Source organism: Stereum hirsutum (assembly GCF_000264905.1).
Source record: "Stereum hirsutum FP-91666 SS1 unplaced genomic scaffold STEHIscaffold_11, whole genome shotgun sequence".
Classification (NCBI taxonomy): Eukaryota; Fungi; Basidiomycota; class Agaricomycetes; order Russulales; family Stereaceae; genus Stereum; species Stereum hirsutum.
Genome location: NW_006763141.1, coordinates 315,965 through 340,934, shown reverse-complemented (window position 1 = coordinate 340,934; position 24,970 = coordinate 315,965). Strand labels below are relative to the sequence as shown.

The 24,970-nt window shown below is 52.2% G+C and overlaps 7 protein-coding genes across 7 annotated transcripts in view; 2 read left to right on the top strand and 5 right to left on the bottom strand.

Moving 5' to 3' along the window:
- Positions 1 to 701: 701 nt before the first annotated feature.
- STEHIDRAFT_140618 (pseudouridine synthase) lies at positions 702 to 5,600 on the bottom strand (the record flags this gene model as incomplete). The annotated part of the gene is made up of 6 exons (XM_007306367.1): positions 702 to 1,170; positions 1,244 to 1,365; positions 1,468 to 1,621; positions 1,781 to 1,807; positions 2,463 to 3,323; positions 3,381 to 5,600. One exon carries the CDS (start codon positions 5,598 to 5,600, stop codon positions 3,447 to 3,449), a length of 2,154 nt encoding a protein of 717 aa, XP_007306429.1. The 3' UTR covers positions 702 to 1,170; positions 1,244 to 1,365; positions 1,468 to 1,621; positions 1,781 to 1,807; positions 2,463 to 3,323; positions 3,381 to 3,446.
- Positions 5,601 to 6,415: 815 nt separating this feature from the next.
- Positions 6,416 to 8,188, bottom strand: STEHIDRAFT_123095 (cysteine proteinase). Its single transcript, XM_007306366.1, has 8 exons — positions 8,122 to 8,188; positions 7,926 to 8,024; positions 7,816 to 7,859; positions 7,544 to 7,727; positions 7,149 to 7,391; positions 6,914 to 7,075; positions 6,678 to 6,834; positions 6,416 to 6,627 (listed from the first exon to the last, which is right to left on the bottom strand). The coding sequence occupies exons 1-8, from the start codon at positions 8,159 to 8,161 to the stop codon at positions 6,555 to 6,557; spliced, it is 1,002 nt and encodes a 333-aa protein (XP_007306428.1). The 5' UTR covers positions 8,162 to 8,188; the 3' UTR covers positions 6,416 to 6,554.
- A 412-nt stretch (positions 8,189 to 8,600) lies between these two features.
- STEHIDRAFT_148386 (uncharacterized protein) lies at positions 8,601 to 11,342 on the bottom strand (the record flags this gene model as incomplete). Its single annotated transcript, XM_007306365.1, has 7 exons — positions 8,601 to 8,897; positions 8,959 to 9,541; positions 9,600 to 9,832; positions 9,904 to 10,495; positions 10,557 to 10,706; positions 10,759 to 11,041; positions 11,129 to 11,342. The coding sequence occupies 7 exons, from the start codon at positions 11,340 to 11,342 to the stop codon at positions 8,601 to 8,603; spliced, it is 2,352 nt and encodes a 783-aa protein (XP_007306427.1).
- A 2,927-nt stretch (positions 11,343 to 14,269) lies between these two features.
- STEHIDRAFT_123094 (uncharacterized protein) lies at positions 14,270 to 17,072 on the top strand. Its single transcript, XM_007306364.1, has 5 exons — positions 14,270 to 14,410; positions 14,465 to 15,121; positions 15,401 to 15,936; positions 15,996 to 16,782; positions 16,848 to 17,072. The coding sequence occupies exons 1-4, from the start codon at positions 14,318 to 14,320 to the stop codon at positions 16,687 to 16,689; spliced, it is 1,980 nt and encodes a 659-aa protein (XP_007306426.1). The 5' UTR covers positions 14,270 to 14,317; the 3' UTR covers positions 16,690 to 16,782; positions 16,848 to 17,072.
- Positions 17,073 to 17,169: 97 nt separating this feature from the next.
- STEHIDRAFT_158953 (uncharacterized protein) lies at positions 17,170 to 17,993 on the bottom strand (the record flags this gene model as incomplete). The annotated part of the gene is made up of 5 exons (XM_007306363.1): positions 17,170 to 17,264; positions 17,341 to 17,453; positions 17,523 to 17,573; positions 17,656 to 17,788; positions 17,882 to 17,993. 5 exons carry the CDS (start codon positions 17,991 to 17,993, stop codon positions 17,170 to 17,172), a joined length of 504 nt encoding a protein of 167 aa, XP_007306425.1.
- A 441-nt stretch (positions 17,994 to 18,434) lies between these two features.
- STEHIDRAFT_132664 (leucyl-tRNA synthetase) lies at positions 18,435 to 22,431 on the bottom strand (the record flags this gene model as incomplete). Its single annotated transcript, XM_007306362.1, has 10 exons — positions 18,435 to 18,668; positions 18,765 to 19,314; positions 19,380 to 19,495; positions 19,551 to 20,032; positions 20,094 to 20,763; positions 20,828 to 21,083; positions 21,142 to 21,482; positions 21,571 to 21,846; positions 22,021 to 22,323; positions 22,387 to 22,431. The coding sequence occupies 10 exons, from the start codon at positions 22,429 to 22,431 to the stop codon at positions 18,435 to 18,437; spliced, it is 3,273 nt and encodes a 1,090-aa protein (XP_007306424.1).
- A 1,966-nt stretch (positions 22,432 to 24,397) lies between these two features.
- STEHIDRAFT_170006 (uncharacterized protein) overlaps positions 24,398 to 24,970 on the top strand; it is a gene marked incomplete at its 5' end in the record, with an annotated part of 1,484 nt that continues 911 nt past the window's right edge. The window contains 2 exons of the mRNA XM_007306361.1: positions 24,398 to 24,673; positions 24,782 to 24,967. Of these exons, the coding sequence (XP_007306423.1) occupies positions 24,398 to 24,673; positions 24,782 to 24,805 (300 nt within the window). The remainder of the gene's footprint in view (positions 24,674 to 24,781; positions 24,968 to 24,970) is intronic.

Sequence of the window (24,970 nt, the reverse complement as noted above, 5' to 3'; positions counted from 1 at the left end):
GGTGCAACTGAAAGTGGCGCGTCGCGGGTGTGCTGAGTGCTCGACAGACAAATGACTGTGTTGGACAGCGCAAAGAACGTTGAACGATGCAAGAAAAGCCGGCGATCGTTTGCGTTTCGGGGCGACCGTGCCAGCGACAGAGGTGACCGGTGTCGGATTCAATTATAATTGAGGGGACGGAGACGGAGGCGACGGGGTGGTGGTGCCACGGAAATTGGAATGCAATGCAATAAAACGTAGTCAGGTCAGCGACTCTCAACTCTCAACAGCCCATTCTAGAATCAGACCGACCTCTTGTGATACGTTCTAATGCGTTCTTTCTCTACTCAAGGTGTTGTGCAGGATCGATAAGTAGAAAGAGGAGCAGGCGCCGATGGAGAGGTCGACAAGCGAAGCGATGTCAAGAGACAGAGGCGATGCCGTAACCCCACGATGATCTCATCGTCCTGTGGCGGTGGCCCTCCTATACAGTCTGTAGATTGCAGTGTACTCGCGCAGCTGTCAGACTATTTTGTAGGTCCACCTGCGATGGTTTACAACAAACTAGGGCACCTCCCTACATGACGAGATCCACACCCAACTAACACTCACATCCATTCTCGGGCACATACAACTCGCCACGACAGGTCGCCGTCTCCAGTCTTATTGTCGTTCCACACACGCACACGACCGTCCAAGACAGCAATCCCAAACACAGAACAGAGATAGACATAAAACACAACCGAACACCGAACACCGAACACCGAACACTAACACAGGGCTGGGGGTAGGTACGTGCAAGTTCGCAACGACATAAGTTACACAAACCGAACACTCAAAGACACAAACGATCACGATCACAATCACGAAAAAGAGGAGTTATAACAGAGAGGCCTCACAGACACATCAAACGAAACGCGCAATGGGAAACGGATCGGAATAAGGGGGGTGGAGGGGTCGTCGTTATGTTATATGTACGGAAGGAAGGGTGGGTAGAGGTGCAAAATGAGAATATAAACACAGTGTGAAGGTGAAGTGAGAGTAGTGAGACGCGAGGCGAGAGACGAGACGAGAGAGATGAAACCACAGATGAAGGCGAGTGACGGTCAAATGGGGATGATGGGATGAATACGCTGCGAGTGCGAAGGAGATCTACTCCTCGTCGTCCTCGTCGGGACTCGCCTTCTTGCCCTGTATCATGCCACGACTGTCAGAAAACCAAAATGCTCATGACGAGGACGGACGTGAGAGACAAGAGACATACATCGTATTCTGCCTTCTCCTGCTCTGCGCGCAGTTTATCTTGCGCGGCCTGCTCGACATAAGGCTTCTTCTCAGACTCATCGAGTTCCTTCCACTTTGCGCCCAAAAGCTTGCCGACCTCACCTGCGACACACACACACACACACACACAAACACAAAAGCGAGAAAGAGTCAGCATCCAGGACGCGTACAGTGACGAATGTGAAGGTGAGGGAGACGACTAACCGAACGAAGCGTCCGGGTTCTCAGCCTTGATCCTCTCTCTCCAGTCCTGGCTGAAGAACATGTACGCGGACAACGCCCTCTTTGGTGCGTTCTTGTCCTTCTTTGCCTTTGTTGCGCGGGGCTTCGAGCTAGCCTTAGTGGCCGTCTTGCGTTCCTGTGACAGAAAGAACAATGCGTGATGAGCGACGGGAACGACGAGAGTGAGGGTGGACAATGACGACGAGGGTGTGTGGAGGAATAGGGATTGGAGGAAGGGTGACGGAGAGACAAAGAGACGGAGGAAAAGGTGGATATATGCACGACGAAGACATACCTTGGATTTGGTAGCGTCTTTAGGCATCTAAAGACACGAACGAACACAAACAAAAATGCATTAGTACATCTATTCACCACAAAAGCACGATATATGCGCCCATCGCGTGCTCATCGTCATCAACAGCGATGACGACAGCGACAACGACACAGACGAGCGGAGACGACGTCCCCAACATGGTCGACGACGACAGTAGCAAAGAAAACCGAGCAAACACAATCCAACCCGCATGTATGCGCATACATCGCACCCCCACCCCCTCAACAAAAAAAAACAAAGTTCAAAACTCGAACAAAGAACCCCCTCGACGCCCCATCGATCAGCAACACATCCCCAACGCATCCCAAGGCCATTCAACACATTCCCCAACAACGCACAACCCAGTGCGGATATATGCGTCCACAAGAGCGGGCGCAAGCAAGTGACAGGTTCGACATCGCCCGTAGGACGCGACGAACGACGGCCGACGACCGTCTCTTATCGATAACGAACCCCAACGACACGTCGAACACGTATCTTCACAACGAGCAACGCCCCGCCGAGATCGCAGACACGACCTGAAGCCGCTGCACATACCGGCGCGCGCCAGCCACAGCAGCCCACGCCTGGAGAGCCCAACTCGCTCGCCATCGAGCCGCACGACGACCACGACGCGCACGACGACAACAGAGAGCGTACTGACCTTGTGGGTGTCGTATATAAAGCTTTGTTATGGGGGACGACGAGGGAGCAGACGAAAAAGCAAAGTGCAGTAGTAGAGGGCCTGGCAGGGAAAAGGCTCACACTGCTAGGGGAGGTGGCAGGCGTTGGCTGGCTGGCGGTAAGGCTTGCTGGGGTGGCTGAGCTGGGCTGGGAGCGCCCCCCGCCAGTTTTGGCTGGGCGTCGGACCGTGCGAAATCAACCGGCGCACGCCGCGCACGGGCCACCGCTCAACACGCGTCATCCAACGCCGAACGCCGATGACGTGAGCCTGTGCGGCCGGCTCTCCTTCCGTGCCCTCCCCTTGCACGGTCCGTCCCACGCCGGCTGGGCCGGGGGCGCCACAACTCGCAACTCTGCTCGGGTCGTCGCTGTAAGTACTCGCACTCGCTCTTGCACGTCCTCTTGTATTGTTTGTAAGCTGGAAAATAATGTCCCTTCGCATTCGAGCCCCGGGTACAAATGGGAGATAGGACGCGCGCCAAGTTTCGCATTTGGGGCCCCCGCTTATCGTATTCTATCGCGCGACCTGCCGCGCAGAATCACCAGCAGTCACTTGCCAGAGCTGCAGGGCCAGCAGCACGGCCGTTGTAAGCAGCTCTATGAAATCTTCCGCCCGTATGATCTCGGTTCTTTCGCGTCCAACAGCCTATCAGACCACCGCCCTCTGAGCTGTGAGAGTTTCTTAGCCTGCCTCGTGCGTGATGATTTGAGGGATAGAGCAGATGGCGACACGATATACAGCTGCGATTGCAGGCGGTGGGATGGGTACTATAAAGCCGAGGGCACCGGTATGAGGGACGGTGTGGCGAGCGTCGCGTTTTATAACCTGCCATGCTCCAAGCTGTGAAATACAGGGACGGTCAGAGAGGCGTCGATGAAGGATGGCAAGAGCTCAAACCTATCATCATAATTCTCGCGATGGAAGCCCATCTTTCGAAGGCCGATCCTCCATGACAGTTTACCCCTATTCCTCGCCACCCTCATCCTCCGCCACACCAGCCCTCCTCCTCTCCATCCTCCTCATCCCCTTCCCGACCCTCCACCTCTCATTCGCAACCTCCACACTATCCAACCTATTCCTCTCCAACACCGGCACGTACTTCCCCACCCTCTTATACGTCCCTCCACCCAACGGAATATTCATCATCACACCCTCCTCTCCCATCCTCTTCACCCTCTCTTTCACTTCCTCGCCATGCAAGTCGAGAGGGAACGGACTCGCCCCAGGCCGATTAAACGGAAATCGCATCGCAGCAAGCAAAAAATGCGCCTCCAACGTCGTATTGACGACCGACCTCTCGAGTACCGCCGCCATCTGCCCATGCAGCCCATGCGCGTCCTCCTCTTCCTTCTCTTTCTTTCCTCCTCCTCCCTTCTCTTTCTTTCCTCCATTCTTGCCCGCTTTACCACTTTGAACGAGCAATGATCGATCATCGTCGTCCGTCCTCCACTTCACATCCCCGTCTTTGAACGCACAATCCCATAGCATCAACGGTAGGCCGTCCGCCATCTGATACTCCGGCTTCCGATCCACGACCTCCCATCCTCCTCCTCTTCCTCCTCCTGCCCCTGCTCCCTCCCCTGCTCCTTCCACTGCTCCTGCTCTCGCCCCCGCCATCGCAGCCACCGCATCCGCATCCGGGGACTCAGGCGTAGCATGCAACAGACGAGTGACGAGCGCCGGTGACTCGAGGCCTGTACCGACGAGGAACAGAATGGCCATAATATGGCGGACTTGATGATACAGGAACGCAGTCCCGACGAGGTCGAAGACGTACATTCCCAGTCCGTTCCCGGTTCCTACAGCTGCTGAAGCTGGGCCCACCGCCACTGAAGCTGGGCCCACCGCCACTGAAGCTGGAGGAGTTGGAGGAGTTGGAGGGGATGAAGAAGAGGAGGAGGAGGAGGAGGAGGAGGAGGACGATGGAGGAGCAGGCGACGAAGTGAGAGCAGACGAGAGCGAAGAGACGGTAGCGCTCAAGATCGTACGCTCAAACACCTCGATCTGTTTTCCCGCGTCCAGTTTACACAGGTTCCTGAAATCGTGCGTGCCCACGAGTCGTGCGGCGGCTTCTTGCATCCGAGCGATGTCGAGCTCGACGCCGTGCGGGACTGGGGCTTCGTTCATGGTTGGATTTGCGGGTGTGGGTGGGGGTGAGGGGCCGGGTGTGGGTGCAGATGAGGAGGATGAGGAGGAAGCAGAGGGAAAGATGTCGAAGGACGAGTTCGTGAAGAAGTATTTGTAGTGTCTATACTGGCAATTAAACCTCGAAGAAAAATCCGCATCGACGGGCGACCAGGCATGCACCCGGATCGTAGGCGGAAGCAGCCGATTCAATGTCTTCATGTAGCGTAGTGGCTTTACGGGTACGGAGTGCGTAGACGTAGACGTAGTTCCTGCTTGTAGAGTGCCTGTCGAATTCGAGCCCTCTACACCTTCCAACACACCTCCATCACCCCCCTCCCTCCCCTTCACATTCCCATCCTCCACCGCCTCCCTCCCCATAACCACTCCCTCTCCCTCTCCTCCCTCCCCACCCACAGCCCTCCCCGCCCTAACCCAAACACTAACCACCTGCCCCGCCGCACTAACCCCCCTATCCGTCCTCCCACACCTCTCCCACCCACACCCTTCGAACCCCATCTCCCCATCGACCAGTTTCGCCTTCGCGAGCGCGTCGAAGAGGACCTGTTCGACTGTGGGGAGGGGCGTGGGTGTGAGTTGGTAGGCGAGGCCGTTGTAGGGGGCGCCGTGGTAGGAGAATTTGAGGGCGATTTTGAGGGTGGGGTGGGAGGTGAATGAGAATTTTTTGGGGGGTTGGTTGGTGGGGGGAGGGGGGTTGGGTGGTGTGGAGGTGGAGGCGGGGATGGGGCCAGCGACGGGAATTGGGGGGTGAGTGTGAGAGGGACGGGGTGGAGGATGAGTAGAATGGGAAGAGGGATGCTCAGGCGGAGGTAAAGGTTTGTGAGGGTCCGAGGTAGTAGTATTCTGTGGCGTGTGCGCCTGCGCCTGAGTTTCGAGCTCGTTCAAACGTGCGATGAGCTCTTCTCTAGACCACGAGTCATAATTTTGAGTAGGTGGTATTGGCTGAGTGACAGATGGTGCTTGGGATGACATTGCGCGAAGATAGAGTCGAAGTGGTCGACTGAGATGGGGACGTGAAGGACTAGCGATGCCTCCGGTTATGATATGTACAGAGCTTTTGGGTGTAGTAGAGATGCCAGATTGGAGGCGAAGGCGGAGAAGAGAGGGTGCAATGGGCATGCACTAGGGTGAGTTGTGCTGCCTAGAGGTGACGGGACCCTACTTGAGGGAAGGATGACTCGGAGGAGGTGGCGGTCAAGAAAGAAAAGACATCGAGCCACTCTGGTACTGACTCTCGCCACCCGTCTACTGGAAATCATATGCCGCATGCATGTTCGCAAGATCAAAACAAAATATCATTTTTTCGAGTACATTCCCATAGCGAATCACCAGTTCTGATACAGCACCACGTTCCAGAAGATCCCAAAGTACACGAGCAGTGCACCATCAGAAGGGATAGAAAAAAGAACAAGAGATAGAAAAAAGAAAACAAAGAGCAAGAAATAAAGTGAACAAGATTCCCAGAACGAGCTGAGGTCTGAAAAATTCGCAAGGTGACTTTGGAATGAGGCCGCAACACGGAATTTCCTAGTAAAAGGCGAGGAAATTGTCTGCTTGCAGCGACCTCAGTCACCGTTTGGCTATAACGTCCGGAGGGATGCGACGGCGGAAGAAGAGGTTTTGTGTGGGGGGCGGGTGTGGATGCACAGGTATCGCTTGGAGGAAACGGGTGGCGTTGGCGTGAATGGGAGGTGGCCTGGGCATGCTGATGTTCGGCACTTCAGCCCTCGTGTGGGATCTATTCTCTGAGAGCTGAGAGATCTACTCATCGGTTGGGTCTGTACCCTGGGCAAGAATGTTAGGCATAGTAGGTACAAGCACGTTGTACAGAAATCGATTTCAAAACTGCTTCATGTCTAAGGTATGTCCTTCGCAGTGCGCGATTTCTAGATCACATACGCCCTTATTCGATACTCCCAATTATCCCTATCTTCCCAGCGGCAACCCCAGCCCCAACGCCTCGATGTCTCTCTTATCCAAGATATCGTAGTGACCCGGCCTGACAGAGCACATCAGTTTATGCGACTGTATAGTTGGTAGAAGACGAACCTGTACAGCAAAACCAACGGATCCGATCCAAACACGTCCGTCTCGTTATTGATAAACTCGACAAAATCGACTTTCCCATCTGGGTTTCGTCCGTCGAGGTATGCTACTCGGACGTTGATCCGCAGGACACGGGAGAGAGCTGTTACTTGGACGTGATCTGCCCAACAGCAGAGAAAGCACATCACAATAGAATAAATCACCCTCCATAAATGAATGTAGAAGGAGAGGGGACATACCAGCCTCCTTGCCCGTCGCCTCGACCTGAGTATTGCAGAACTCTATCGGTTTCATCTGATATCCGAGTTCAGGATGGAACAGAAAAGGCTCATACGAATCCGGATCGTAACGGATTTGAGCAGATGTGAGTAGGCGGAGGTAGACCACCACAGAGTTCGACACTATCGCCACATTCAATCAGTCCACGAACTGTCGTAATGCAGAGATAGCAAAATGTGTAGTAGATAATCTTACCTTCACTATCCTGAAACGCCTCCAACAAGCCCTCAGGAGTCAACACCTTCCCATTCGCATCGGGCTCTCCAATCGACCTGATCAGCCCGACAAAGACGTCGTAGAAATCCTCGTAGACTATCTTTTCGAATCCGGCCGCGTCTAGCATGGGCAGGGTGGAGTCGAGGGTGGAGATGGCGGTCATAACGGCGAGGGAGAGGTCCTCTGAGGTGAGGATACGTTCGATGTAGGCGAACGCGAGGGCTGTTGAATTCGTGGGGGGACAAGTAGGTTCTGTTGGTCGTAAACATGGACAATCCAGGAAAACAGAAGGGATGTGGTGTGTGACGATTGTGGGTTGTGGGAAGGAATATGTGACGGGTGGCGGGGACTCGAAGCACAGAGATGGAACGCACATCGATAGAAACAGTCTCCGTCGCCGCGCGTTCTGCGTATTCCAGCATACCCATGACCTTTCAAGAAGTCTATCTGTTTCACGAATGATTGGGACCCGTTCTCGTACTCTGCGCGTAGGACGTCCATCGGTGCTACAGATGCGATGAGCGGCCTGTTGGTCGAGGAAGCGTTGTCTAGTGCGTCCTGCGCCACACAGGTTTATCGGACAACAACGTTAGCCATATATTGTATGAGATGTTTTATTCGCTTGAGGAAATGTAATGGTAAGTACTTGGTTGAGCTGGTAGATTTGTGACGGAGTGAGATCTTCAAGAGCTTGAAGCAGCGATGGATCAGTTGTCAAGTCTGACAGGCAAGTATGCGCCACACGAATCAACGCACAAGTATTCTCGTTGATCTCGACTGGTGCGGGAGGTGCATTGGCACTCGGAGTGACGCTCCCAGAGTCAAGTTCAGGTAGCCCTCCGGGTGCAAGACGAGCTTTAAAATTATAGAACAGTAACGATCGGCGCCACAAGTCAGCTTGCGTACAGTTACCCCTGAGGACGGACAGCAAGTAGGTGGATGGATAACGTACGCGCAGCCGGTTGCTCTTCGGGTTGTGGTGTAGCTGCCATTATTTTAATGAAACCGACTGAGAGAAGAGAAAGAAGCTCGGTGAATGGAGAGAATGGGATGTCAGTGGAGGCGTTGGGTGGCCAAGGAAAGGCGAGCGGGTTCAAGGAGGATATGAACGGTGGCGCCACGTGGGGATCGTTGTTCTGGAAGGTTGGTGGCGGTGGCGCATCCTCGACGCGTTCATCCTTGTCGATGTTGACCTCCAATTTCTCGGTATTTGTGGTAGGATCTGTGCGAGACATGGTTGGAAGGGGTTACACAACTGGACGCTAGTTAGTCTAGGTTTATATGTCGTTTGCTGAGGGGGTACGCGTTCACGACGCGTGTACTGACCGCGTAACCTGGAACGATGAGTGTTGTTCGCAAGAGCGTAATGATTGCGATGAATGATTATATGATACATATGATGCAAACGACACATTCCGAGTCCATTATGCATCATGCAGCATCCACTGGCACCGGTGGCACTACCACCAGATCATCATCCGAGTCACTGTCCGAATCCAGACTGACCATACCTTTCCTATCACCATTCAACACCTTACCAAACACGGCCTTCTCCTGCTCCTCTAGCTCTTCGTCGTCGTCATCATCATTGAGGTCCACAAGTTTCGCTTGTGGTACAGTGGTGGCTTTAGTGGCGGAAGATGGGGCAACCACGGAACGTATTCGTTTACCGGGCCTACGACCGAGGTCGATCTCCTTGGAAGCTCGCTTGGCCGCAAGTTCACGGAGCTGAAGTGAATGTACGAGACATTTAGTAGGAGTGCAATAGGCAGGCAGAGCGATTACGAACCTGACTCGACATGTCAGACTCTTGTCGCCGCTCACCAGGTTTCAGCGTCGGATCGAACCCAAGCCTCCTGATGATCTCCGCCGAATACGCACTCCTCTGAGGTCGATTCTGCTCGGTGTCGTGCTCAAGCCCATCTTCCGCATCCTCTCCATCGCGACTCTTCCTTTTGCTACTCGTCTTCCCGTTCTCGTTCTCCTTTGGAGCAGGCTTCCCCTTTTGGCCCCCCTTCTTCTCCGACTTCCCATCGCCTTTCTCCTCCCTGATCTTCAGCGCGACCTCTCTCGCCTTCCTGACTACCGACATCCCCTCTCTATCCCTGTCCAGCAACTTTTGCAACGACTTCTCGGTAGCCCTCTCCTTGGCCTGTCTCTGCGCCTTCGACTGAGCCTCCCTCCCAACCTTCTCGCCCATAAACATCCCGCTGGTCGCTTTCCCGCTGGAAACGACATGCCCTGACACGACGTAGGTGGCATCACCACCATCGGTCATGGAAGGTTTGGAGGGGTCCGGGAGGAGGCCGTATTTGCGCATAGGGTCGTAGTCGGGTTTACGTTTGATAGCGGTAGCAGACATGCCTGAGGTTCTGTAAGAGAATAAATTTTAAACATAGTTTAGCGAAGAGAAAGGCGAGGAGAACGTACCCCATGGCAAATTCTGCGCGTCCAGCCCTACGCTGCTGTACGGCGTTCTGGACATGGTATTCACAGACTTGGCTCACGCGCTTGTCGTACCAACTACCGCAGACCTTGCCGTCTCGCCGTTGGATGGTACACATCCCCAAATCCCGCGCACGGCCAATTATCGCTATGGACGACGCTGATTCAGGAGTGACAGCGAGGATGTTGGTTACAGGATGTGGGATGTCTGTTGAACGCTATCAACCCTCACCACCGGTCAGTCTCGCAAGTCGTGCCGAAAATAACGCGCAAAATGGGACGGAGATACCTGGAACGGCTTCAAAACTCTAGGGTTCAATAGCGCCACGACGCTGCCCTCCCTCAACTTTGCCATCGCCTCAAATGCACCTTTACTTCCCCCCTTATAAACCTTCTCTTTCCCTCCATCATCCTTCTCGATCACATCGTAACTCTCCGACTCGAACAACAAAAGCGAAAGGAACGCGTCCCCGCGGATTACGGATTTGCCCCCAGTCGCGGAGCCCTTTGAACGTGCACCGAAATCGATGAGCTTGAGGTTGACGAATTTGCGCCCGGAGGGTTTGCGCGGTCCTTCCTCCGCTTGGTTCTTCTTCTTGTCTCTGAACGTACTCTTGGATTTGTCGCTCGGATCCGCCGGTTGTTCGTCGTCCGAATTGTCATCGTGGTCCTCCGAACGGTTGAGTGCTACGGGTGCGCGAGAATATTTGATCGGTCCGCGTTCAGCGACGACGCCTATGGTGACGAAGTCTCCTGCGACAGGGACGTCGTAGCCCTGATTGTTGGGTAGAAGGCGGACGACGGAGTAAAGTTTCGAAGGTGAAAGGTAGTAGCGACCACTCAGGTATTCCTGAAGATCCTCGTGAGGCAGCTCTCTTGAACTGTTCACGCCATCGAGTTGAGAAAGAAAGCATATCAACGGAAAGTTGAGATCGAACTTACGATAAATGTATGCCCGAATTAGGTTCAAGACGTTCGAAGAGAGGGTCGTCAAACGGTGGTTTGTGCTCCACGGGACCGGGTTCGAGGTCTTCAATCACAGTAAGGTCTTCGCCTCGCGTCGGCTTCACAGGTATATCCGCGGGTATTTCGCTACAAAAGTTGAGTCAGAGGCGAAATTGAGATCAGATAGAGAAATGCGTACGCAGGCCTGGCATTGAAAGCTGTGGATCGCTCGAGTACCTCAGCTGGGTCGACCTTTTGTGACTGGCCACTCAGTTGAGAGAGCTTGTTGAGGAGATTTGAAGGGGTCGGTTTTGGTGGTACCGACGAGTTGGAAGGGGTTCGCGAGGAGGGAGTTCGTGAGGAATAGGTGTTGTGGCGGGTGGGCGGCTGAGTCTGTGAAGTCGTTCGTGACTCTGTTCGAGACGCACTCGATGAAGTCCTACTCGGAGCCTTCGTACTTCTGTCGTCAACTTTTCGTTTTTCTATAGATTATGTTATATTGCGTCAGTCGTAAGAAGTGAGAAGTGAGCGGGACTGCCTGACGACCTGTCCGTGACTGAGCGGCTTACTTGGAGAGGGACTCCTGGGGACCAACAAATTTCCTTCCATCTTTTTACGCTTGGGGGACCCATTCAGATCGCCACTCCCTCCTGCCCCGTAGGAAGACGAAGACTGGCTGGCCGCAGAAGGGTCCGCGAGCTCTGCCTGAAGCTTTGCAATCTGTCTGCGAATTTCGGCCTGACGACGTTCTTCAGCTTCCTGCCGGCTGAATGACGACTCCATGTTATTGTTGTCGGGCCCGTTTGCTCACGAGCGATCTCCGATACAGGTTTATGTCTGTGGAAAGAGGACAGATACCGAGCGGAGTGAAGGTGCGGGAATATGGTGGCAACGATTCAACGATCATGAAACACGCGACGCGACGCGTTGTTTGTCACTGTTATTTGCTGTGGCGTCGACCCTTGCGCCTGAGCTGCTGACGCCGCGCTGAAGTTCACGAAGACTCGCACTACCACCATCTACCAGCATAAACTTCTCAGTAGAGCTCACAGTGTGCCAAAGGAATCAATCAGATGTCCCAACGGGACTACAGCATAAGGTGCCTCATAATACTCTTCGGTCCTCTCATTTCAGAGACGCGAACCTCATACTCACTCTCACTGCTTTGTTTTTCTCACTTTCATCAGCTCTGCCGCATGGTGGGATAACACGTTACAGCAGCGAACCCAGTCCCTACGTTCAGTCTCTCCTGCAGATGCGACGAACACTGTTCTCAACTTCCGTCGGGCCTGGGACGAAGAAATCGCGTCCATAGAATCGGTGTTGTGCTCAGCTAAGACTTTCCGAAATACTTGTGCGCCCATCCACAAACTCCCGGCCGAGCTTATTACGCGCTGCTTTGTATTTCTGTCGGAAATTAGTCCACCCATGACTAGTGTCTACAATTATAATGATTCTGAGGAGATTCGAAACGACGTACTTGGTTGGATCAAGGTAATTTAGAGTCTTATCTTCTTCTTCCGCTCGCTACACCATGTCGCGCAGCGCAGCCGGTTCTTGTGACTGAAATCCTCATCATGCTTCATCCCTATCTCATCGTTTAGGTCACTCATGTCTGCAGTCATTGGAGGATGGTTGCGATCAACGACGCAACCCTCTGGAGAGAGCCTACGTTCGAGCTGGGCCAACGATGGGCAGATACCATGCTTTCTCGCTCGTCGTCAGTTCCTCTCAGTCTTCGGATTCGCGCTACATTCGATCCATCTGAGATGGGCAGAACAAAAACGATCCTGTTCGAACGTCTTTGCCAAACCAAAGAACTTGATATTAGTGGCATCGGGGAACCTCTTTCTGAACTGCTGGGCACAGCATTGTCTGCCCCAGCCCCACTCTTGACAACTTTCTGCATATTAAAAATCGCGGGAATAGGGCTTATATGTTAGTGAAAACTTGGAACTTTTTGCGAAATCTCATTTGCGGATCGGACAGATCTTCCGCCAACGAGTTCCAAGTAAACTTGAAACATATAAGGTCTAATGGGGGTTCCTCTTCCGAACACCATATTCGCTGGCCATGCCCCGTGTTTAACAAAACTGACGATGACCTTCTTGGCGCCACCACCACCCTTACTGGTTTTTTCCAAGCTTGCTCTGCTCTCACTGTCTCACCCCTTTCCTCATCTGACATACACCCAGTTACATGATCTTCTCGTAATAATGCCAGGATTACACAAACTGTGCCTGTGTCATGCCATTAAACATGATTCCAAATCACCCATCCCTTCTACGCCTATTCATCTGCCCAAGCTTGCCGTTCTGGTCATCATGGAAAGCGCAGCATCTATCTGTCACACCACAATGTTGCAGATTAGTTCTCCATCGTTAACACATATACACTCGACGGTCGCCTCCATACATACCAACGAATGGGATGTATACGGCACGCTCCTTGAATCTTTGATCACCGTAACACAACAAGGGCTACAGACCTTGTGGATTGTGGTTGAGGATGGTATATTCACCACACTGACCATAGCCGGGTCCAGAATACTCAATGTATCTGATTCATACGGCCCTCAATGCAGAGGCATTCCCGAGCGTCCCGAGATGCATCACCTCGAACATCTTGCAAAGTCTGTATCTCAATCACATCTGTTGGATGCAGTTTCTCGACTAGCTTTACACCAGCTCGCCGGTATTGTGAGTGTTTATCTTACGGCAGACTCGGATATTGATATGTATTTGTTGAAGCTTGTACCGCTCTTGAAAAGGATGCCTCGTCTGCGCCATATCTGTATCTCAGAGGGCTTCCTGCCATATTATGGCTTAATGTGGCCCATCCTTCTCTCTGACTCTCTCTCAGAGCTAGAACCACGTCCTCTCACAGCCCAAAACCACGGGAATCTTCTGCTCCCTAACCTCACCACCCTCACCCTACACAATTTCGACAACCCACTTGTTTTTCCGAACTTACACAGCTCAATGTTGATACCACTGAAATTACGCAAACAGATTTATCCAGGACATGCGCTCCAGAAGCTTTCCTTGTGTAACTGTACTGTTGACCCGGGTCTCCTCGAGGAGTTGCAGACGATTGTGCCTACCGTGCTCTGCCCAGTGTCAGACCCTGCTCGCGCTAGTCCTTCAGGGAGGGACCTCGAACTCGGCGCGGTAATAGCCTGATATGTGAGCATTTGCGTCACTCTCGGGACTTCGAAGTGCGGACTCGGAGGTCATCAAGTCGGTATGATGCATATCCATCCATGCTATGCTGTTTGGCGCGATGCTAATCATTCTTTCACAGTATGTGATGCCAATACATGTTCACGCATACCTATGTGCACGCTTGATTTTCTTCTCATCTAAAACAGACCAATTGTTATCTTCTGCTGTTCTCTTGATTTGTGACAAACATGTGTACCTTTTTATGCCTGTACATCCAGGAGTCCCCTTCGAAAGTAGTGTTTTCAGATGCCTTTTCCGCGTATGACACAATAAGCCCATTTCATTCATCTTCAACGCCGCCCAAACGCCGCCCCATAAGTTGGGAACAGTGACCGTAACATCAGTACTTCTATAGCACTCTTATTGAATTTTCCACACAAGGCGAACCTCGCCACAGTTACAGCGCAGAAAATTGATGATGTCACCCTCTCCTGTGGCGTTATATAAACCGGACAGCTGCTGGTATGCTCACGACCATTCACTGCGCGAGACTCAGCCTCAGGTCCTCCTTACATCTGTAGATATCTGGATTCAATGGCGATCGATTCGATATTGTCTTTACCTCTCGAAATCATGGTGGCAATACTGACCGAGCTCGACTATCCAGATATTCTTGTCTGTAGCAGGGTGCGCCGTATCGTTCCCATCGCGTCTTACTCTTCCTTTAACTTTTGGAATTAGGTCTGCAGATACTTGAACACAGTCGTGAAAGATTCTTTCGAACTCCAATACAAGATTGAACTCGGTTTTGATCAATTAATCGACATACCCTCTTCGAGGTCATTGTTCACCACTGCAGACCGGCTTCAGCTTCTCAGGGAACGTCGAAAGGCATGGCGCGATCTTACCTGGTCAAAACATCGTATGATCAAGATGAGCGGTCTATGCGACGCATACGAGCTTGTTGGTGGTATCTTTGCGAAAACCGAACGTAGAGGAACGCGCGCCCCAAAGCACTTCACAGCGTCCATACTCCCGTCACGCACTCAGCCCATCGAACATCGCTTCGAACACAAAGACCTCGGAGTCGCGACGAAGGACTTTGCGATTGACCCCTCTCAAAACTTACTCGCGCTGCTCGAGTTCCACGATTTCGGACCGTTCTGGGGTGGCTCGAGTACGTCCGCGGATGGTGACATGAGGATACATATGAGGACGTTATTGACGAACGAGAGGCATCCCGAGGCGAAGCAGCCATTTCTCTACCATCGAGGGGTCAGTAATTCGCCGACAGCGAACGCAACACTGCAAATCATCGACGATATCGTTGGCGTCTTCACGATGAGTCCAACACCGACGGTCCTCATTTGGAGTTGGAGGTCTGGCGAGAAACTAGTGGTGCGTATGTCCCTTGATTTATTGAGACAGGCGTTTGCTTGTAGGATATGGCATTGGTCACAGAGAGTGGGTAATTAAACGGGCATTTGCTAGACCAGCGAAGCCGTAGTATATTTGCTCCCCCCCAATCTGCCCGATGTTCATACCTGAGGACGTCGCCGTCTCACTTCACCTCTGAATCTCGCATTAACAAGCGATGAAGTTTCTCTATATTCTCTCGACCGAACTCTATTGCATACAAGCATGTCATACTAACTCTAACACGATTGATATCCACAGGAATGTCGCAGTTTGCCATACGCGCAAGACGTTGCTTTTGTCTCACCTCGCGCATTCTGTATCAGCACCATACAACGCGGTGGCGAGATGTACCTCTACAAGTTCTCCGATACTCCACTTTCCAAAATCACCGACGCTTCCCCATCCTATATCTCAGAGGCCCATCGTGGCCTCGAGCATGTTGCCACACTCCGCTTACCGCCGCTCGCACACGACGCCCGCCTTGACCATCTAAGTACCCACACCGGCCCCTTCGTCGCACACCCCGGCCGTTTCCTCTCACCCCCGAACTCCGAGTATGAGTGGGAACCGTTCTATACAGCACCGGAGTCGCGGGTCCATGTATTGACGGCCGACGTGGCACACCAGTCGTTCGCCGCGCTGTATAGGCTGGTGATACATAACAGGATATTCGAGAGGATCCTCAGAGAGGACCGACAGGGCGTATACAGGACGACGGCGACATGGAACTGGGAAGAATGGGGTCCCGAGCACACACGATTATTTGTGGCCGTGGAAAGTTACAGATGGCTGAGGTATGTCTTCCTCTATTGGGCTGTAAGCTCGTTCTTCACTGACTTCAGCGACTTCGCAGATACGTCCATGGTTCAAGAGTCGTGTTCCCTCTTCGTCGATCTCCACCATCCAGCTCCCGCAGAATGCTCAAAGTACTAGACTTCAATGTACATCTCCCTGCAGACCCAAAAACCTCTGCGCCACCCCCTAATGAGGCAGCACATTCGATGTATCAAGATGCTCCTGCCACGCTTGCGCCTTATATCGCGCCTGTGCCTTTGGAGGCCCCGGAGGATGACTCTCCCACCACCTCCCCACTCGCCTACCTTCTCGGACTCCCTGTCTTCCCTGGGGGTCCGCCCATTGGTTTGGCTTCACAGGGTTTCGCTACAGCGTCCTCTGTTCCAATTAGCTCTACGTCACACCCTCCCGACTCTACACCACATCCTCCTCACAATACCTCACACCTTCCCAGCTCTTCCGCGCCCTCTACTCTTCTATCCCCTCCCGATCCCCCTTCCGCGACATTGGGCTCCTCTCATATGTTCCGCCACGCGAAAGCCCCCGGGAGACTCGTGATGGATTCAGATCCAGTGAAGGACGAGATATTTGCGGGCCCAGTGGTGAGTAAGCTGCCGTATTGGGTGAGCGCGGAGCTATGGGACTCGCATGAGCATGCAGGGTTTATGGTCGATGACCGGAGGTTGATTGGGATGGAGGTGGACCCCAGTTGGGATGAGAATATTGGGGATCTGAGTTTGCTTTGTTTCTGAAGAGATATAGCCAACGGCGGCGAGGGTGATAGTATGTTCGAAACTATTGTACCTCGAGTTTCTGTGTTACAGCCTATATTTAAGATAGTGGAAGTAAGTGAACAATTAATTATTCATCATCTCTGCTTCGCCGATTTCTGACTGCCGTTCAATTGCAGGCTACCCTTCTCAATGGACCGTATCTGCGAGTGAATTTTTGACCTCGCTAAAGCTCGCTAAGGCCCAACGGGACACGACGATTGGTCCGATCACAGTTTTAAAGCCGTTTTAAACGGTTGCAGGCTACCCTTCTCAATTCTTCATATGTATGATTCAAGCTAGCGCAGCAGAGCTTCAATTTGTTCTGCGTTCAGTGTGTTTATCAGCTGTTCTCGCGCCACAATCATTTATGCAGCTCGTTCAACTTCTTTGTCGTCCTCCAAGCATTCACTAGATGTACAAGCAATCAAGGTACCCCAATTATGTCGACGAGGCTCCAATTTACCACTTCACGTTATCTCCGAACAGCTTCTCCGCGTTCTCACGATTCAAACCTTCCAATTTCTTTCCCTCTTCGGGTCTCTCCCTCATGAACTCTGTCACAGATTTAAAGAAAACCACAATCGCATCAGCCTATGCTTCTATTATGACTGAACGCGCAGTACGACTTACCGTCAAGCTGCGCGGTCATGAATAGACCCACAGGAAGTGGCCCATAGGGAAAGTCCGACCCATAGAGGATTTTGTCGGGGGTCGTGAATTCCAGAAGCGACTGAAGGGCGATACTATTGATGTTATACGACATGTAAGTTTGGCGTAACCTCCCCCGCGAAGGAAGAAAAAAAAACACTGACGGGCTCGTGCTCAGCGCCACATCGTAATAGAACTTAGATATAGACTCGGCCCTATGTGGTACATAATCAAACGCTCGGTCTTCGCCCTTCTGGCCCAAAGCCAGCGACCGCAGGTCCTGGAGCAGTCACAGACATGACACCAGTCTGGATGGCAAGGGTGTTCATTGCGTGAATGGTGCCGGCTGTATTCCAGGTGGGAAGATCCCAGCCAGCGGGGTCGCCGCCATTAGCCGAGACTGCCTTTGCAAACGAGGGGGGAATAATGTCTGTAAGAACACATCAGTAATTATGGAGGACATGTGCCCAGATGAAAGGAAGAATATGGAATAGAGTCCTGGTAGTAAGAGACCGTAACGTACGGATGTGAGTGTCGATGCGATGCGGTTTGGAGAAGGTATTCTTGATAGGCTCCTCTGTAGTGAGTGCTAGCGTACTCACAGTCTCCTTGGCGCCTTGAAGGGTCGATGTCATTCTGTGGTCTCTGTGGTTGACTGGACATTCCATCCGACGCACGGCTTATAAGCTGTTCTTGTGAGTCCAGCGGTTGTGTTGAATGTGACCTCCGGCAACACTATGATCCTGTTCGTATTCAGAGCGTCATCCTGAACTAGCAATGACAGTGCGACTTCCCTCCGAGTCTTCTTCATAACTTCGCGTACACGATAGCATGGTGTCACCGTGGGCCAAAAACCACTACTCACGGCCAAAGATGGAACTCGGAAGGGATGTTGTAAGCATGTCTGTGAAGTCGCCTTGTTTCTGGTAGTATCTTTGATACAAGACCCGGAGTTCGGAGTAGAGTCGCTTTACGTTCTCTGCAGTCATCACAAAGCTTCAGAAAGCAAAGCCAACACCTCTCCGATTGATCTATGCCACGAAGATACCATTACACTTCTATGCAGCGCGCCTAGGCTAAACATTCCTGAACTCAAACGCCGGTCCACCTGGTTCTGAACTCTCGATGATCGACTTGGTGAAGCCAGGCTGTCCAGCCTTAGACAGCGCCTCGTCGGTGGCCATTATCTCGCCATCGACGAGATTGAGGGTGCGTTTGAGGTAAGGGAGAAGTTCGCCCAAGACCTGTGATTCAGAGAACGGCAGAGCTCGCCTGAAGGCAGTTTCGGCGCCAAAGTCCGCGATGCGTTTCTGCGAGACGGAATGGAGGTGGAATCATTCATGGATGATCAATCGTAGAAATAGAACGGATGGATGGGCAGATGGACGTAAGAGGGCAGAACGAACCTTGAACAGCTGCACGAACGGCATGGCACGCTTTTCCTTGAGTAATCCCTTCGCCGTCAATATCGACCTCACCTTCGCATCGTCCACCTTCTCCTTTTCGTCGTCCCAAGCCTCCTTGACCGCACTCACACAAGCATCCTGCCACTCTGGGAACTTCGTCGCCACATACACCCTCACCGCTTTTGGCTTCTTCGGATCATACGACGCTTGCTTACCCTTGCCCATCTTCTTGAGCAGCGAGAGCTCAGCGTCGCGAATCGTCTTGACGGTGTCGCGCATGTAAGCACCAGCCTCAACGAGAGGCTTGTCCAGTGCTTTCTCCGGGGTGGGCCAGAGGGCCCGTTGGACGGAGGTTGGAGACTTGAGAATTGTGGAGTGGATGTGTTCGGCGAAGTGAGGGGCAAGAGGAGCGACGAGGAGGGCGGAGATACGGATCCAGTAGGTGATGAGGTCGGCGTGCATGCCGATGTCGGCGGTAACTTCGCGGTACCAGTCACGAGCTGTCTGAAGCTCAAAGAAGCCGTACTTGAGGGCGTCCTTGTAGTTCGTGCTGGATAAAATGAAGCCATATGTTAGATACGAAACAGGGAGGATGGCAGTGGACACAAGATTTACGCCTCGTAGTGCGATTGTGTGATGTTGATGAGGTTGTTGATTTCCTCCTCGAAGATCTTGTCGTGGAAAGAGCTCTTGGGGCCAGTACGAAGACCGGTCTGGTCTTTCACCATTTCCTATGGACATACGATAAATGACTCTTCGAAAAAGAATGGTTACGGAGAAACATACATCTGCCCACAAGAGGAGCGTATGCAACCTCAAGATCATCGCATTCGCATTCTTCTCATCGAAGTTCGCATCTTCAATCCCATCGCCCGCATCCGCAAGCGCCAACCTCGTCGCATCCGCTCCAAACTTCTCCATCCCCTGCCTCATCGTCAAGAAGTTACCCGTACTCTTTGACATCTTCGCTCCGTTCAACATCAAGTGGCCATTGGTCCTCATGCTCAACGGCCAGTGCTCCTCGCCGAAGATGGCGGCGTGGTTGTAGATGGAGAATGTGAGATGGTTGTTGATAAGGTCCTTGCCAGATGAACGGACATCGAAGGGATAGAAATAGTTGAACTCGTGCTTCAGAGTGTCGGCTTTCTCTTTGGGGAGAGGAGAGGATGACGGCCAGGGGCCATTGCAGAAGATGTATTCCCATACTTCATCTGTCAGCTGTTCGGGAGAAACGTCCAAGGGACCGCGGACTTTGCCGTCAATCGATCCTAGGAACAGTAAAGGTGAGCGGAGTTCTGAAGCGGCGATACAAAGAAAGGCTGAACACACGATGCAGGTGATGCGCCACGGTGTAGTAGCTCATATAAATCGTCGAATCGGACAAACTCTCCACCAAGAACTGAGGATCCCACGGAAGCTTCGACCCCAACCCATACGTCCGCGCACAAGCCCATTGGTTCAGCCAGCCAAGGGTACCCTCAAAGGCATTCCTCGTCTCGTTATTCCAAGTATTCATCTTCGCCAAAAGCCTCTCCGCCTGCGTTCTCCAAGTCGCTTCTCCATAGTCCAAATACCACTGGTCCATGAGCGCCACAACACACTCATCCGCACTCCTCGAGATGATCAACCCTTCTGGCTCCGCATACGCAAATGCCAACCCTTGATCAATCATGCTCTGCCTAACCTTCGGCTTTGCGTCCTGGACGCTCTGTCCTTTGAACTCGCCGATCAACATCGTACCATTGTAGAAGCCTTCCTTGTACGCGAGCTCCTTAGCCTCAGCGAGCTGCTTGACGTCCTTCTGGGAGGCGATCTTGAGCTTCTTGACAAGGAAAGGTGCGGTCATGTCGCCATAGGAAGGCGTCGACAGTACGGGTACAGGATCAAAAGCGGCCCACTTAGGATCGATTTTGTAGTACTCGGCCTTTTTGCGGAGGTCAGTGAGAGTGGCGAAGTCGTCTGGAGAGTCGGAGGGGACGGAAGTCACGACACCGGTGCCCTACAAGATGATTAAATTAGTATGGAGATTCCGAACAGAAGGACATCATTCAACGAGAATTGACCTTTGTCTCAAGAACGTTGTCCATGGGCAGAACGTACACCTCCTTGTAAGTGGAGATGGGTGCGCTGATTTTGGTACCGACGATCTTGGACCCTTCGAGCTCGGCCAGCTGGTTAATCTGGCCTCGGACTTCAAAGATGCCCTGGAAGGCCATATTGCGAGCCGCGCGGTAAGTGCAGACATATGCCTCCTTCTCGTTCGCGGCGAACACGCCGTACTTGATACCCGTACCAACGAAACAGTTCGTCTGACCGTACCTGCGTCATCGTCAATACCGTTGCTACGAAGCTCTTGATTGAATTAAAAACAACGCACATAGTTTCCGGTCTGAGAGTAGCCGCCACAAGATAGACCTTCCTCCCACCAACCTTGCCCTTGATCTCCTTCTTCGACTCATCACTCCACTCCAATACCTCCATCTTGATATTGGTGTACTCCTGTGGCCCAATTGCCTCTCCTTGTTGCCGATCGTGATCCATACAGGGTTGGCCATCCTTGGGACTGTAGATGGTATAACGCTCTCCGAACTTGATCTTACCGAGGGCGTAGAGTTTGTTGACCTGCCATCGGACGAAGGAGTCGAAGTAGGGGTTGGCATCGGTAGTCATGAATGTTCGTCGCCAGTCTACGCGAGTGCCGATCGCATGATTATCTGCCTGCCCAAGTCCCCCCACAACCGCGAATTGAGCATCACGAAAAACCTTACGACCTGCCCACCAAGGTCACTGATGAAGAAATGCTCACCATAGCGATAGGAGGGAAGTACTCGAGCCAGTAGTAAGGGTCTGCGAACTTCTTGATCTCCTCACGAGGAACACCGATGGATTCGAGGATCTGGAACTGATAGGTATGACCGGTTTTCTTGTTCTGGATTTTCCCCTTCTTGGCTTTGTCGGGTGCACCGGACGCGGCTTTGTCGGTTGATGTGGCAGGAGCGGCTTCTTCTTGCGTTTCTTGAGTGTGACGTTCGAAATCGTCGCCGAACATCTCCAACTCGCGGATGATTTTGTCAGAGGAGGCCTAAATAGATAACGAGCCATCGTAAATCCATTATATATAGGGCTTGATGAAGCAAGAAGGTATTCTTCTGGAATGTGGCACACTCAAAACCATTGCGCCACAATACCACAAGTCACCCAACCTCTCCTAGTACTCCATGCTCATTCATTTAACGCGAAATAAAGCGCGACTCACCTTGATTGGCATACCAGTGACGTGGAATCCGTGTGGGAACAACACCCTCTTGCCCAACATCCTCTGATATCCAGCAGCAAACTCGATCTTTGAGATGGTGAAGGCGTGCCCAAGGTGCAGAGAACCGTTCATGTAGGGGAATGGAAAGTTGCCGAACCATTTCGGAAACTTTTTCTGTATCTCTGCTGGAGTGAGGCCGGCGCATTCTTCCTGGGTTGGAGCATCGACTTCGAAGAGCTTTTCCTCCTCCCATCGGTCCTGGTACTTTTTCTCGAGAGCTCGAATGAAGTCTCGCTTGCCCGTCTGTTATACCCATCCACATCATAAATTATAGATGGATACCATAGTCAACATTATTGGACGTACCTGGGCAAGCTCTATAGTTGCGGCAGCGGGATCTTTTGTGGCCATGTCGGAAAAGCGTGCAGAAAATGAAACTAGTTTACAAGGTCTCGAAACCCGAGAATGAAGAGAAGCGACCCGCCAAATATTGACGACGATCGTTTCGAATATTCACGATACCAAAGAACCAGCCAATGCAGAGCAAAGTAAGCAGGAAAACGATCACTAGTGCTGGAATGCAGTCTGCGAGTCACGGCCCTTCACCAAATTCTTTAGCTCGATCGATGATGTGAGTTGGCGCATGAACTCACCCAAACATGGCCAAAAAGCTAACTAGACCCAAATGCAGAATGATATGTGGTAAAAACGTACGGCTCTCATGTTCCCGCCACTCCTTTGCATTTCCTTCACCGCATCTCCTTCACCGCATGCAACATTATCCTCCTCGAGTACTGCACCTATATTCTCAGCTTGTCTCGGTTTTGTGAATATCTTATTGTCTGGTTACACAAAGCTTTATGATACTTATAATCAGCCACCCGGGCCTTCCTGCAGACCGTACAGCCCAATCTTACCTTCGCCCGAGTTCGTGTCATTCTTCGCTCTTGAGATGTATCCGGCTCAAGACCATCATTCGCCAATCATCAGCGCGAATAAAAGAAACTGCTCCCGAAAGATATCTGTGCCAACCATCGAAACTCACCGGTGAGAGACCTGACTCGGTGAGTAACCGTCTCCGTGGCGCAGAACCACCGTCTACTTTCGCATGCCTCGGTCCATAATGTTAGTCTGTCTCCAGATACAGGGTATGTTGAATGCTATTATACTTCTGGAGAGGCGACAGGGGTTCACCCTCTGGATTGCCCTGATTGTTGCTCTAATTTTGGCGCGCCATTTTTCTCATACCGGCACCGCTGGCCTTCGAGTTTTTTTCTTCACAGGGCAGCTCCGTCCTGATGATTAATTTCGAACATACGATAGGCACCCAAACTTAAATGTGCTCATATACACTCTCCATCGGATGTGTCTTCCGCCTCGGACTGCAACGACAGCAGTGCTACTCGCAATCAGCGCCAAATTCCACCCTATTGTTCTCGACTCGAATACATCCGGGAAATTTTGGCCAGGTCTGGCGATGATAGGAGTGGGTCAGAGATGGGCAAGGAACACGATGTTGCGATGGCGTCGACAACATGGTCGGTCCTCAGCTCTCATGCGGTGGGACCATTGGAGGCTCGGATCGATGATGCAGTGTACGTCTCATGCGCTTGGGTGCAGACAATATAGGTTTTCGTCTCGTTGCCCCTGCTAGACGCTGCTCTGTGTGTAATCGGGCCGTGGTACCCATAGAAATGCTCGTAGTTCAAATGACAGTGGGCCGAGGAGAGTGGATCCGCACTCAGGACGGGTATAGCTCCAGTTGGCTTTTCACTCTGCATGCATACGGTATGTACCACTGTCTGCTAAGGAGTGGTTTCTTTGTGTTACGTACTCTTTGCATGTCCTGTTCGGGGTTTAACAACTTAAACTTTGGAGAAATGATGGTGAGGCTGCACGCTGTGGCGCGGACAACCTTGCTCCCACGAACACTTTAGTCCCAAAAGGGTAACACTGCGGGGACTGACCCTTATTGTTTTGCACGTTCAAGTGCAACATATGTCCCGCTCCCGAATTACAAGCAGCATGGTAATTCGGACAGGCGTCTTATTGTGTTGCTCGCTACCAGGCCGTCGCACATGGAGCTCCGACCCATTCTGGGCCATGCATCAGTCACGATCTGTACTCACAGCGAACATCTCACTGAGCATGTCTCCCGAACTCGGGAACGTCGTGCCTACCGCTATTGTTTTTCGCCCAGTACTCATTGTTCGCGAACGCCTATCTGCTTCCCCGACTTCCGATCTCAGAAACCTTGGCTTCACGATGATGTGAGATGTGCCGGACAGCGACCTTGAACAAGGTATAAAAGCTGGCGCCAGAGGGCCAATGCTCCCCCAGACTCTCTGACGAACTTCGACGACCTCCCCTCTACCAGCGAAACATCTCCTCTTCGCGCTACCAACCTACTCAAACCTCTTCAACTCTTCCTCATACTCGTACTCATACTCTCTATCTCAATGGACTCCTTCGTCAACACCGTCGCCTCTATCCCCGCTGCCTCTTCGGAGTCCCAGCCAATCAGCTCATACCCCGTCGAATCCGAATCCGGGGGAGGCAACTCGACCTACTGCGTCATTGCCTGAATACATTCAACCACCCACCTTATCCATCATCGTTTGTTCTCTTATTACGGGTTGCTAATCATGCATATGTATGTCTTTTTCCCTCCACATTCGGCTTTCTCCCCTTCCTGCGAAAGCACCCTTCGGCCCTTCGCTCTTGCAGAATATTGACCCTGCTTTTTATTCTGGCCCTACAGGACCTCACGACCTATCATTATTAACACCGTCTGACAACCTTTCGACGTTCATGACCGCGCTACCACAATACCTTTTGCTTACTTGGATGGTTTATTTCCTCTGGAGCTGAGACGAGATGAGAGCAGGGAGACGGGGAGAGCAGAGTAGTACATCACCGATCGCCTTTCGATTATTTCTTTTTTTTTTTT